The 14,169-nt window shown below is 39.9% G+C and overlaps 2 protein-coding genes across 3 annotated transcripts in view; one reads left to right on the top strand and one right to left on the bottom strand.

The window, feature by feature from the left end:
- Positions 1-11,395, bottom strand: part of SECISBP2L (SECIS binding protein 2 like) — a 27,936-nt gene extending 16,541 nt beyond the window's left edge. Inside the window, exons 1-6 of the mRNA XM_079317786.1 lie at positions 11,227-11,395; positions 1,956-2,134; positions 1,055-1,379; positions 797-932; positions 178-407; positions 55-79 (exon numbers count right to left, since the gene is read on the bottom strand). Coding sequence (XP_079173912.1) covers positions 55-79; positions 178-407; positions 797-932; positions 1,055-1,379; positions 1,956-2,134; positions 11,227-11,244 — 913 coding nt within the window. The 5' untranslated portion in view covers positions 11,245-11,395. The remainder of the gene's footprint in view (positions 1-54; positions 80-177; positions 408-796; positions 933-1,054; positions 1,380-1,955; positions 2,135-11,226) is intronic.
- On the top strand, positions 11,308-14,169 carry LOC306807843 (uncharacterized protein; the record flags this gene model as incomplete). 2 transcript variants are annotated; one of them, XR_013775827.1, is made up of 3 exons in its annotated part: positions 11,308-11,630; positions 12,548-12,751; positions 12,864-14,169. XR_013775827.1 is itself a non-coding variant. In XM_079317788.1 (2 exons), the coding sequence occupies 2 exons, from the start codon at positions 11,308-11,310 to the stop codon at positions 12,904-12,906; spliced, it is 366 nt and encodes a 121-aa protein (XP_079173914.1). In that variant the 3' UTR covers positions 12,907-14,169. The 2 variants fall into 2 exon arrangements, 1 of the variants encoding a protein (XP_079173914.1); XM_079317788.1 differs by lacking the exon at positions 12,548-12,751.

Raw genomic sequence — 14,169 nt, 5'->3', positions numbered from 1 at the left:
ACAAATGCAACCCAACCAAATTTTACACAGCTCACCAGTCAAGACAATGCTTACTTGCATTTATCGATGGTTCCACAACCTGAAAAGGAAAAAAAAAAAAAAACAACAGTATTTTAGTAACTTTCATGAGTCTGTAGGCTACAAATATAGTTAGGTTACTCAGTTATGTTTACATACATTCATTGCACAAGAGTCTGTATTTCTTGAAGCCATAGCTGCAGCCTGGTTATTGCCATGCTTAGGACTACAATAGCCACTGTCACTGTCAATGTCTGCCTCACTGGCGCCCTGCTCACTGGAGGACTCTGCCGCAGGGTGAGAGGTTCTCCGGCGCCTCCCCTTCGACTTCCAGAGCATCGTGGAGGCACTCTCAGAAAGGGACTTGTTGGCTATATCTGAAGGAAAGTCTTCAGGAAACAATAAAAATAAAATTACTTGTGCAGGAATTGCTAAGAGACACAAAAAAAGCTACACATCATACAAATAAATTTTAAAAACCAGTCTTTGCATTAAACCAGCATTGAATTTAAATTATGTCTAGGTCCAGCTGCTACTGATAACCAACTCCTTCAAGAGCTAGCAAAGTCTCTGCAGGAGCACCATGTCACTGCAACATTATAAGGCAACATACTGAGTAGGTGTCTGCAACCATCAGCATATTTAATTCATTATCCTTTGGAGCTGCAAAGACCTCTCTTAAAAGCTGCATCTAAATCAGGTCCACCCTCTTTTAGAAAAGATGACAACTGACATCTCATTCTAGTCATTTCATACACCCAGAACTTAAACAAATTACCTGTTTGCTGTGATGCATCAACCAACAAAACAATCTTTGATCTGTTTTCAGGACCTGATGAACTGGTCTCCTTCTGAGTGGCAACATTTTTCACTGGAGGACGTTTATTTTTTATGTGCATCTGCAACTGCTGTTGCTGTTTTCAAACATTGCCATACACACAAAAAAAAAAAGTTGACAGAAAATGAGATATACGCTTCCTGTGCAAAGACATTTTCTTTACATAGTTGTATTTATCCTGTTCAAAGGCAGACTTACCTTTTGAATGACCGGTCCCCTGTTACTGCTTCTGCTCCGCTGAGTGGACAAGGGAAAGACCTGGCCTGATGGGCTGGGACGCTCAGTGCACTCTGCAGTAACTGTACTTACAGCATTTGCTGCTTGAAAGGGTGCAGGATAGGGCGTAGGGAAAGGATGATAGAAGCCCATGACCTGAGCACATGGTGCTGGCATCAGCTGATAATAAGTGTATTCTGTAGAAACAGGTGGCTGTGCAGATATTATAGGATAAGCAAGGTATGGTCCTGCAGGATTTGGGTTGGGTTGCTGCCATCTGATGTCACTGTTATATAACGGAAATTGTCTATTAAAAAAAAAAGGAAAGAAAACTGCTCAGTAAGTCTTCCCCCCCTCAAAAAAAATCCAGACCTTTATCACAACCCCTTTAAAAACAATAATTCTATTATAAGTTCCTAAACTCAACATATTTTAACTAGTTATGTGAAGAAATCTGGATACAGTTACACACAATACTGAATCAGCTACATGGCACCACGCCGTGTTGCATCACCTGCCATGTTTCACCATGGCAGGACCCAAGCTGGACACCCAAAGCTTTGCTTCATTCAGAGAAGCATCAGAGATTCCGACAAAAAAACCTTCTCATTGCCCTAGAAGATGCAAAAGCACAGCAAGTGACTTTGGGAGGGATTTATACCAGACCTTCATAGCCAGGAAAAAAAAGGCAACGAAGAATATGAATGGAGAAAAGCAAAGCGAAGGAAATAGGTAAAAGACTGAGGACAGAAAAACTTCCTCCTCATACATGAAGGGTTAAACATAGAGAACAAAAAGACTGAATATACAGCCCACAATGCCTAGAGGTTTCAATTCATTTAAAAACAGATCATCTTCCATGAAGATCACAACCACTTATTACCTGTTGGATTGATTTTCCTGTACAAACGGATAGCAAGTGATCAGGTAGCTAGGGATTGGAGTTGGTTCCATGCCATTAATTCCTCCACTGTCGTTAGCAAGTGCCATTGGGATCATTAGTGTTTCTGGACCCTTCTTCTGAGGAATAAATGGTTCTACTTCTGCTGACAGCTTGACATTCTTAAGAGAAAAGAAAATGTCTTCACTAATTACAATCATAAATTGCTTGGGAAAATTTAGATTCATAAAGTTGTATGCAAAGCACCACGAACAGCAGGCAAATGGATGACAAGGGTACAAGATTTCTGCAGTAAACCAAGAGAGTTGGAAAACAGTTGGCAAGTGGTTATTGCATCTTTCCAATCAATGCAGAGTGTAATCCAGACCACCAACATTTAGCATTTGTGTTAACCTTTAAAAGTGCAATGCAAACACTAATTAATTTAAAAGGGACTGAAGCTCAGATCTTGCAGAGGATATGAGTCGGAGCACAGAACAAAATCAAATTAGCACTGTATGTGGAGCACAGTTGTGTAGGCTTTCAGAAGTGAAACCAACATATGGAAGATGTAATAATGCCTGCCCTGCTCTACAAAACTGACCATGTTTCTAGGCAATTATAAAAAAGACTTTTCAGCACTAAACCATAGTTTAACTGCTAAGAGATGATGCACCACAGAAGAACCCACCTCACACATTTTATCTGCACAACTTGAACATGCTTTAAAGTGTTAAGATTACGATTAAAAGTTGTCAGGAAGAAGGCTTAGAAATAAGTTTTAAACTGTGCTTTCAAAGAAAAGTATCTCCCTCTCAATCCTGAGGGTATCCTTAGTTTAAGATGGTTTTGCTCACATTTTTAGGTTTTTAAGGCTGCATCTTACACTTAAATAACAAAAAATGCTGTATTCAGTGCAGCACCAAAGAACCCTCTATATTCCACTATAACTTTCATTCAGATGAATTTTTTTTTTTTTTTTTTTTACAAATTGCAGCTTAATTATAAGTGACTCACATTATTACCTCATGGAATACCAAACCCTAAGAAGATTCTTTCTAAAGCAGACAAGGATTTCAGACATTTTTTCCTTCCATATGCCCACAAAATAATCTCAAAGGTAACACATAACCTGTGTGAGTACATGCTCTTACAGCAGAAAAAATGAAAACCTAATGGTTTGCAGAAGACAGTCTTCTGTCCTTGCTACTACCTCCAGAACATCCAGATGAGCTGAAACAGTAAAATGGGAGCTCTGGAAGAATCATGGCAAGTAGACCCACACTTGCCACACACTTCTCACTCCATGCCTTTGCTTTGTGTCACATCCACAATCCATCCAGAGACAGCCTTCCCACCCAAAACCTGAATTTCCAAGTTGCCAAAACAAATTCTACTTAAATAAGATCCTATACTGGTTTAGCAGCATGAGTGGAAGAGGTGGAAAGGGCAAGTCCAAAAAGCTTTTGAAAATACAGTTGTCTCATTTAAAAAACGATGTCTTTCAAACTGACAAGACATTCTTCTTGGCAGGAAAGTATTTTTAATGAGTGTTTTGAAAATGCTTATGGCTATAATATGGGTATATAGATATATATGTAGACAAAGATGGAATATAACACATGGAAGGATGTTTCATCTCTAGAAGTGCTCAAGGCCAGCTTGGATGAGGCTTTGAGCAACCTGGTGTAGTGAAGGTGCCTATGGCAGGGGTTTGGAAACAAATGATTTTTAAATCTATTTCAGTGCAGGGCAGCCTGATTCTATAAGCACAGACAAAAATATCTCTCCTACTCAACAAGGTCTGCATTACAGCAAAGCAGTCACCTTCATATCAATTAAATGCATTTCTTTATCATTAGTAGAGGGTGAACATTCCTTTCTTCTATAGTAACTCTACTAATTCCTGTAGTTCCATTCAGAGGAAAAGCTGTGGGGCAGCAGTTTCAGCAGCACTGAACTTGTGCAACACAAATCAAACCCAGCACTACCCAGAGCTTCCTCTCTGGCCTCGGGCACATCCCTCGTGACTCGTCTACCCCTCTCCAAAGTTCCAAGGCATTCTCCTCAAAACAAGAGAAAGACTTCTCATAATTTTTTTTAAGTGTTTATGTACAGTGAACACATAATAAGTACCAGAAATATCAACACTGAAATGCCTCCCTGAAAGCTAAAGAGAGTTTTTTTTAAAGCTATTTCAAGACTGTGAGACAAAAATATTTGCTTAAGAATAGATTCACTTATGGGCTGGCCTACAAAACTAGATCAGAGATGATTCTGAATTGGAAGAGACCCACAAGGATCATCAAGACAGCTCTTTCATGAATGGCCTATATGGGGATTGAACCCACAGTATCATGAGCACCCTGCTCTAACCCACTGAGCAACAAAAAAAAACATTAAAGAAACACATCAAGGTTGCTTCATCCACAGAACACACAAGAGGAAAACTAGGATGAGTGCTTTGTAAGTGTGGTATTCCTAAGGAAACACTGAAAACTGTCCAACAACTATTCCTAACCTGCTGGTCACTACCCTACCACAACATGCCAAGTGAACTTTAGCCAAGATACTAAAAATAAACTCTGGCTCAGAAAACAGTCAAAACATTCTATTTGTCATTCATGCTGGGACCAGATTTCCCGTTTTAAGGATCTTGGCTGTATGGCTGTCTGCTCTTTCCTTTATTTGGGAAATACAAATTTGTGAAAATACAAAAACCATTTTTTATTGACAAACATCCTGCAGAATGGTCTCATGACAATGATTTTTGTGATATTATACTACCTCATCACTTATTAGGATATTACATATTAGGATTATGAGAGACTCTTTCACATCAGATACTAAAAACAGAGCTGTAACTGATCCAAGCAGGAAGTGAGTGATTCCCACCTGCAAGGCTGCCATAGCAAAATATTTCTTGTTAATTCTCAAAGATAACCTCTACCTTACTTTCACATCCAAGGTGAATTGGATAAAATCTGAATTATTTAAATCTGTCCAGCAAAAAGAGGGTATGTTGGGGTTTTTACTAATTTTAAAATTAATTTTAAAACCTCCACAAGACTTAACACTCTTATAATGTAATTTTATTACTTTAGGAAAATAATTCACATTATTCTGCTTGGTTTAATTAGGTTCAAACAATTCAGAGATACCCAAACTAGAAAGACAGCTTTAATTCTTCCTTTCCTGTTGCTCAGTCTCTTACACAGGTTATGATTACTATTGCTATGACAGAGCAATTGCCTGATATAATTATCATTTTCTGTACAGCTCAAAACAAGTTTAGCTCACCTGTAATGGTAAAATAAAGATCTTGTAATCATAAACACATATGAGTGCATTTGAAAGTTAAATCCTTTCTTTGCTTACAGAACTTGGGGAGTGTCTGTTATTTAAAGGAATCAAAACTGAATTTCACATACCTCTTACATGCATTATACCTTAAACACTTCTCTTGCGCAGTTTATTCTGCACTTACAGGTTTGGTTGGTTTATGGAGGTTGGGTTGTTTTAATCCTTTCAAGAAACTTGTTTTAGCAAAGGATTTAGGGCAAAATTGTGTTTTCAGATTTTGCATTTTGCTCTATAGTGCAAGACACATACATACACCAACTCATCAAAACAGCAACTGAAAACTTAGAAACCTCAGTTACAGGTGTTTCAAAATCACTCTGCAAGCATAATACACCCAATCCTCACATAACTTATACATTTCATTGGACAACAAGGCCCCATTTTCATTTTGGGGTAGGAAACAGAAAGGCAGCTCAAGTGTATTACCAACTAAACTAAATTAACTTCAACATACTGCTTCCTTAGAGCATTTTACCAGTCTTCCAAAAATACCTCAAGAGTTCTGTATTACACAGGTTGTGTCTTCAGATGAGGGCAGTAAATTTACCAAACTCAAAGCAAAAAGGGGAAACAAATGTACTAAGTTCAGTTCAGACTGCTAACCAAACCGAAACATGAACAGAATTAACTCTCCAGGGTGATTCTCCAGACATCTCAGCACATTTCACAAATGACCAGTGATTTCACTGGACAAGTGAGGGAAATAAAAGAGCAATGCTAAGCAATTGGTCCGAAGTTATCTTAACAGATCTTTTCAGGACTACAGATTTCTCATCTAGGAGGAAATGCTGGTGAAGATAGACAGCAAAGTACCTCCTCTTTTTTTGATAAATAGCCTTCTTCCTTGGTAGTGCAAGGAGAGAAACTGAAACAAGAAAACAAAGGAACCATCAATTTAATATCAAGTAAAAGTGCTGATAATTTCTCATTTTACTGGACAAGCAGAAGATATCGCCTACTGAAACTTGTTATTTCTTCTAACAGGAAAGGCTCCTTTGGTGAGCTACAGAAACAACAACGCCAAAGAAGCAGTTTGGTGGTGGGTTTGGTTTTTTAAATACTGACATGCTTAAGACTCTGTGGAAAAATGCAACCAACAGCAAATGAAGTAAACTCCAGAACACAAGACAAGCTCCGTTTTGTTTCAGAAGCAAACAAGAAAATGCATAAAACAACGTGCATGCAAATATATGTGAACACAATTCCTCAGAGATTTCACCCACACAGTACAAATGGAGTGCCAAGTGCACACGAACGGCACAAACAGGACTGATCATGCCACTGGTTTGTAACCACAGACAAGAAAGATTTGTCAAACACAAAAAGACTGGGAGAAGGCTGCTACACTTTCCCTTAATCCTTTCAACAGAGCACTTGGGATACAAGCTTATGCTTTAATTGCTCTCACAATATTGACATTTATTTTAGCCTGCATCCTCTAAAGCAAATTAGGGCTTTGCCACTGCCATCAGCAAATGCAGGGTCAGACCTTAATACAAAATAATATGTGGTTTGATCATGCCATTTAAAAACAAACACTGAAAATACTGCAAGAATGAACTCATTTTTGACTGCAAACTTTTTCATGTTTGTTCAACCTTCCATATCACAAAACCAAACAAAGCTTTATTGAAATTAACCTTTGATAACCAAACTCAATTCTAAATATAAATTTAAATCATGCTGAAACATCAGATTTTCAATCAGCTGCCTATTAATGGAAACACACCCCTTCAAAAGAAACCAAGATTTAGACAGAAGCCTCTTTTGTAGATACCCCTAGTTTCAATTTACAAAACGTTTTGCAGTAGCTCATTACATATTTCAGTCCAACAATTACAAGTCTTTCAAGACAGCATATATACTGAAGAGCTCCTTTGTTTCCCATATAAAAGCTACTGTAGTCATCAACAGCTGCAAAGACAGAAGATGGCACAAGCAGGAACAGACTGGTAAACTTTGTCCTATAGTTATAGCACTGTACATTTAATCTTAGAAAAGTTTTTGTTCATTGTAGCCTAATGTCATTCAGCATTTTCCATTAAATAGGATCTCTGTCATCCTGCTCTCAGAGGAGAAGGCTTAGATATCAATCTCACCATTTACAGGGTGAGAAAATAGACACAGATGCCACATCTCAGAGGGCTATAATAAAATCAGCTGTTTTACTGTCTCAAAGTCTGGAAACAAGAAGTCTCATCCCAAAGTAAAATAAAAACATAGCTCAAACTTTTTTTTTTTAAGAAAAACAGTCCTGTTTCTGAATTCTGGATTTCATCATTTAAATGCCATGTTAGTAGTAAGGCAAGTCACAGTTCATCTATTTTAAGATAAACTTTACAAATATGGAAGCCATTGTTTCTATAATTAGTTGCTTCTAAGTGGCAGATACCTCGGGAATGGTAAATATGCAGTCCAACTGGAAACACCAGCAGTAGGCCTGGCCTTCATTTAACGAAGCACAAAATTTAATCATCCCTATTTACATTTAACATAGTCATTTCAACACAGCACTTAAAGCAAATACACTATCAAGTGAGTCTTTCCTTTTTCCCTCAGCTCATAAAAAGGGAATCGTGCATAATTCTCTTCCCTTTCACAGGATTAAGTATCATGATCAGGACATAACAAAGCTAAATATTTAACATTTTTACCTATATATAGAAAAGAAGCAAGTGGCACAACATGACAAGCTGGCATGTTTGAACTCAAAGCCAGAATATTTTAAAAAAAGTGTGGTGGAAAAATAAAATTTAAGACTTACACAAAAGGTTGTCCAAAGGGAAAAAAAAAGCTACCAAAATGATCCTCTTCACTTACCTACTTTACAGTACTTTTACAGTACTTTTTTTGTACTTTAACAGTACAAACTTCTAAACTCATACTATCTAATGAAGTAGTAATATTTGAGTGCTTTGTGTGTACTAAAAGTGTATCTTTAAAGTGTACTAAAAGGATTAATCCAAACTATTTATGTAAATCATTTTCCTGATCTCTACACACTAGTCAATGATAAAGAATTTTGTGCTCAAAACAGATTCATGGAATCACATCAATACATTTAAATTCACCAGAGTGAATTCTAAAATGAGACAATACTAAACTCACAAAATCCAAAACTGTTCTGTACTTTCAGCATTCAGAAGAAAGCAATATGCAAACAATACAGGAAACCAGACATTTTCCACTTTGCCTCAGTTGAAAAATCTGCCATGGATAAGAAACACTGAAAGAAACTGGACAGGATAAAAGAGCACAAAACATTGATCTAGATCTATGGCAACCATATTGTCAAGCCACCTGTTGAGTGGTCAAGAATAGCAGAGGCAAGCAGAACAGGCTGTCTTTAAGCAATGCTAAAACAAAACACAGGTCACTGATTTTGCAACTTCACCTGATTTCTCAACTGTACTAAAGGAACCAACTGTCTTAATCACAGGGCAAGACAAAAGTATAAGACTGAGAAAAATCAAAGCACAGCAGTACCTTTGAAAGGGGAAGTTGTTTCTCTTGAGTTTTCTATCATATTCTGCTTAAACAGAAAGAGTATCATCTGAGTTTTCTCTCTTGTAGGAAAATAACCTACACTTAACTACTGAAACCCATACACTTTTTAATGGGAACAATTTTGTTCTGGTGTAGACAGAAGTAAACTTACACACCCACTACAAAAATTACAATTACTCCTATAATAAAATAATTGTTTTTAAGCAGCTTTATTCTGAAATATCATTGAGCATATTATAACAAGTCATAACAGAATTTAGGTAACAGAAACCTTAAAGGCAATCCAAAAGCAACATATTTTTTATCAATTAGGTGTCAAAAAATCATCTTGTGACAAGAAATCTCATACTGACTCACTAAGCCAACACCACAAAACTCTGTTTACCCACCAAAAGCATTTGTGATCTTCCTTTAATCTTGAAATACCACACTAACACAGTACAATAGTCCTATCTGCTCACAATCAATTCCAGGGTAGCTACATCTATAAGCAGAGAGTTAAAATAGTGTGCCTGGGAGAGCATTCTGAGGCAAAGGAAAGAGAGAATGAGTGCTGCTAACACACATTTGGCTTTAATATTCATTTATCAGATGGCAGCACAGGCACAGAAAAGAGCCCAAACACAGAAAAAATGAAATGGCTCCCAAAACTGATGCAACCTTACCAAACACTTGCACTGGTAACAGTGATTATTTAAATTCTTACAGCACAAAAGGGTCAAACCCAAAGCATCTAGCAGTCTCTTAATCAAGATGCTACTGTATAATGAACAGACAAAAGCAACAAGATTGTTGAATCATTTCAGAAACTCATCAGGTATTAATTATTTGTCTGCCTAGAAGCCTTACTAGGGGATAAGGAACCAACAGGACCAGATAAGCTGCAAACATAATAAACAGGATGATTCCTACTTCAGAGCTTAACTACACCTCCAAGTTGAAATACTGCACTAAGTTAAGACAATCAGAGTCAACACTTCATACTGTAAATAACACAACAACTCTCTGTTTTCATGAACTATTTTGAAAGATGAAAGGAAAATGGTTTGATAAGGACATGTGTGTGAACCTCCAGTACTGAAGAGCTCAAGCAACAAGGAATAAATATTTCACAAGTGTACTGCAGTACTAACTACAGATGGAACAAAGGAAAAAAACAACACCCCACCACACCTAAATCAAATATTTTAAAGCAGAAAGTACTACAGATTAGACTAACATAAATTCTACCGAATAAGATCAGCTTTTTTACATGAAGGCAAATAAAAAGCATTTAAAAAAATTAAGATCATTATCACACCAGATAGCCACAGCGGGAGGAGCCATACTGTAATAAGACACACTGTTCACAAACTTCCTTAGATATATGTACAGAAGGAAAAGCAGTGTATCTTTAGAGAGTGCATTATTAGTCATTATCTACTCTGCTACAGGAACCTGTGTTTATTCCTTAACTCTACTATTAGAACCCCTGAAAACTAGGAAACAAAGAGCTGTAAAGCACCAATTTTCCACACGTTCTGCTAAAACAGAAGCTTAAAAGTAATATCGGGCTCTAACAGATGGCATCACTCATTTCAGATACATCTTTTAGAACTACCTCCTGATGATGAAATGTTTTATTGCAAATTACACAAATTCGTAAGTCCCTGCTTCTGTTTCTTTATACCTACACTTTAAAAGCTCTTAAGAATAAAGCAAACTGATTACATCGCAAAGCCAAGTTTAATACGGAAGAAAAAAATATAGGGACCTGTAGAAATAGAGAGCTACACCCACTCAGCTATGAGGAGACCATCAGCTGTGTCCTATCACTGAAGGCTTCAACCCGCGACATTTACAGGATTTCAACAACAGTGACACCCTAATTGTGTTGCTAAGTTCTCAAAGAAACCTGTTCCTTTCTCAAGAAACCAAGTCTCTACTACTGACCAGGCAGGCTTAAACTAAATGTCACTAACTGCAATACCTCCCTGAGCTCGAAACAAAGCCTGAAGGAACAGGGAAGAGAAGAACAGAACCGAGTTTAGAATTCCCTTGGAATTCCCAGGGGAGCCGCTCCCGGGTTCCCAGCTCCCCCGGACGGCGGGGCCGGGCGCGGCCTGCCGCCTGCCGCCGGGGAGGGCACGGCGCCGGCGGACAGACACCGAGCTCCGGCTTCCAGCCCGAGAACGCCCTGGCGGCGCCTCCCGAGGCCGCCCTCCTTCGGGCCGGGCCGGCCGCCCCTCACGGCCGGTCCCGGCGCCCCCCGCCCCGCAGGCCGCGAGCCGCGCCCCGCCCTGCCGTGCGCTGCCGCCGCTCGGCCGCTGCCGCCGGCCCTGCCGGGGTGACACAGCCGGGCCCGCTCCGCTCCCCGCCCTCACCGCCGCCCCTCCCGCCGCGGCTGCTCGCGGTCCCTTCGCACCTTGTCCGCTTTGTCCATGGCTCCAGCTGCGCCGGGCGGCGGCTCTAATGAGGGCGGCGGAGGGCCCGGGCCGCCTCCCCCATGGCGCTGCTTCCCCCGCCGCGCTCCGCACACGCCCGGAGCAGCGCCGGCCCCGCTCGCGGTTATCACGGGAACCGGGACCGGCTACGCCACGGCCGGGGCGGGACGGGCGGCGGGGAGGGACCAGCTGGGACGGAAGCCGGGCGGGCTCAGGCTGGGAACGCCTTCGCTCCCCCCCACGGCGGGCGTTCCCCTCCCGCGTCCCGGCCGCCGAAAACAAGCGAGGCCGTGACACAAACGTTGCGGAAGCCGCGGGAAGGAGCGCGGGGAGCGTTGCTCGCCCCGCCCGGGGCCGTTCCGCCTGCGGCGAGCGAGGGCGGCAGGTGCGCTGCGGGCCCGTCTGCTCGCGGGCGGCGCCGGGGGAGGCTCAGGCCGACGGTGTCCTTGAAATTATCTGGAGCACCGAGGCAAAAAAAAAAAAAAACCAACCAAAAACCACCCTGCGATTTATTTAGAGGCAGAAATCTAAAAATGTCGCACCAGCGTCTGGAGCGCAGGGCTGGGCTGTGGAGCGGGTCCCGTGTGTGCAGGGCTGGCGCGGCGGCGAAGCAGCGAGATTGTGAGGGGCGAGGTTTGGCACAGCTCGCGTGACGTTCCTGTATTTTGCTGCCCTGCTTTTAACATGTGGGTAATTCTGAGTAACGCCAGCGAAATCTCTGTTAACCCCGAGCCTGGAGAATGGGAAACGCATGTAGGAACTGATGCTGCTTAAGAACACATGATCCCCTGCTTGTCTTCTGCAGGGGATGTCCCGAATTTCATTACGCTAATAGGTCTGCTGCCTTGGCTTTAATAGAAATGAGGCATGATTTATTTACAACTTGAATGATTCATGGCAAGGAAAAAAAAAAAAAAAAAGCAGAACTAGACTAAGTACCTTTGTGAAAGAAATACACAAAGGATATCCCAGATCACAACTTCCACGTGAAATATATTGTAAATGTATTACATGTTAATACATGAGTCAGGTTCCTGCTTGATAGAGGTTCTTTTGAGGAATAAATGACTTGCTTTTTAACGGAATGAGTAAGAAAGACTGAATCTGAGTTTGACAGGAGTAAAAACTACCAAGAACATCTTGACAGAGCAATCTTGCTATAGCTTCATTAATTGAGCCTTTATTTTATAATAATTTAATCTTTCCAGATTTAACGTTCATGATACCATGTAACATTTTTTCCTGTGCTATAAAAATTTTATTTCTTCGATGAACCCACATAATCCCTTTGTACTTTCTTAGGAGTTGTTTTTTGCCATTAAAACTTCATATGTAACATATGGGATTATGAAGAGGGCTATTGCATTGCACAGCAAGATCTCATCTTGCAAACAGATGACAGGAATAGAGAATTGTGCAGACTGTCACTGCCTTCTGTGCTGTTCCATCCACAGCAGCAGGATCACCATCTAAGTGTAACTTTTGCCTAGATATCTGCAATATTATGTATGTTGATTTAAGTTTTCTTGAGATCACAGTACACAAAATCATAGGTCCCATTGAGCATATGGGAAAGGGAGTGGGCCAGGTTGTAATCCCAGTTAAATTGAATTTTCAGATTTCCACTAACTTCAGTAAGAACAGTGTTTTACTACCAGTGAAGAGAATAGAAGAGCTGCTGCAGTGTTCTAATACAGAAATCTCATCTGAACTGGAGAAGCTGGAGCAATTGTATGTTTTATATGCACTTCTGCATCCCAGAAGTCTTTTTGACAAGATTAAGTGGTCAGCAGAACTCACATAAGTGTTTATAATACTGGGAAGCCATTTCAAGGTGGTAAGACAGACTAATTTGAGGTTATGAGGTTATATTCCCAGGGGCTTTTACACAATGAGATTTGTTATTTCAACACAAGAAGTCATGAAAGTAAAACTGGGTATTAAGCTGGTTGTACACAGAGCTTTCAGCTGATGCAATGGAACAGCATTTCATCAGGAATTTATGAACTTAAATATGAGATGGAAATCTACAGACAAATAATTATGAAACATAAGCTACCTCAACTTTATCTCACTTAAACGACAAATCTCTACTGAGAAAAATGTGTTTCATTCCCAGTAGTTGAATGTGTTTTGCTTATTTGTGTGAAATTAGGTTGATTTATTTCAAACTTAATCACTTTTCATCTCCAAGTAATGTGGGAGAGCTTGCCTGACTGGACAGAAAACAGTGAAAAAATCCCACTGAAACAACCAGAACAATCATCTTCTTGTATTAGCACACCAGTGTTTCAGTGTGGAATGCAGCTTAATTTGTTCAAATTGATGCTGACTATGGAATATATATTATGACATTTGCTTAAGATAGTTGCTGTGTTTTTAAAAGATAATGACTCATTATGGCAAGGCTATCTGTTATGAAATTCTTCTTTTGTTCCCAAGATACATACCAACAGAAAGGTCACACTTGAAAGGGCTGTTATGCACTCTCAAATAACAGGAATGTTTAAGATCTAAATTGGAGAGTGGTTAAATAGACATGAGATCTACATAAATCTATACAATATACATAATACAGAAAGTCATGTTAGGTGACCTGAGTGGCCACTCAGGTGAAAAAAACTCAAGTCTCCCATAAAATTTAACTGTGTTATCACCAAAAAGAAAAACAAACCAAAGCACTCAGAACCAGTTATGTTAGATCCTCTATCCACAGCTATCACAAATATGCCAGGGTATCTGGTTACAACATCATCTTGATCAAGTATTGTGTAAGAGAACTCAACAATGTCAAAATTCTTAAGGAAGCCATCAAAAAATTCTAAAAACCCTGCTGAATTTTAAAACACTTGGTAGCTGCACATGGTTGAATTTGAACATCCTTGGTAGCTGATTTTGAACATTCAATTGTAAGGGTCCAGTTC

This window comes from Erithacus rubecula (genome assembly GCF_903797595.1).
Source record: "Erithacus rubecula genome assembly, chromosome: 14".
Classification (NCBI taxonomy): domain Eukaryota; kingdom Metazoa; phylum Chordata; class Aves; order Passeriformes; family Muscicapidae; genus Erithacus; species Erithacus rubecula.
Note: the sequence above shows the minus strand (reverse complement) of the source record. Positions and strands in the feature narration are given on the sequence as shown.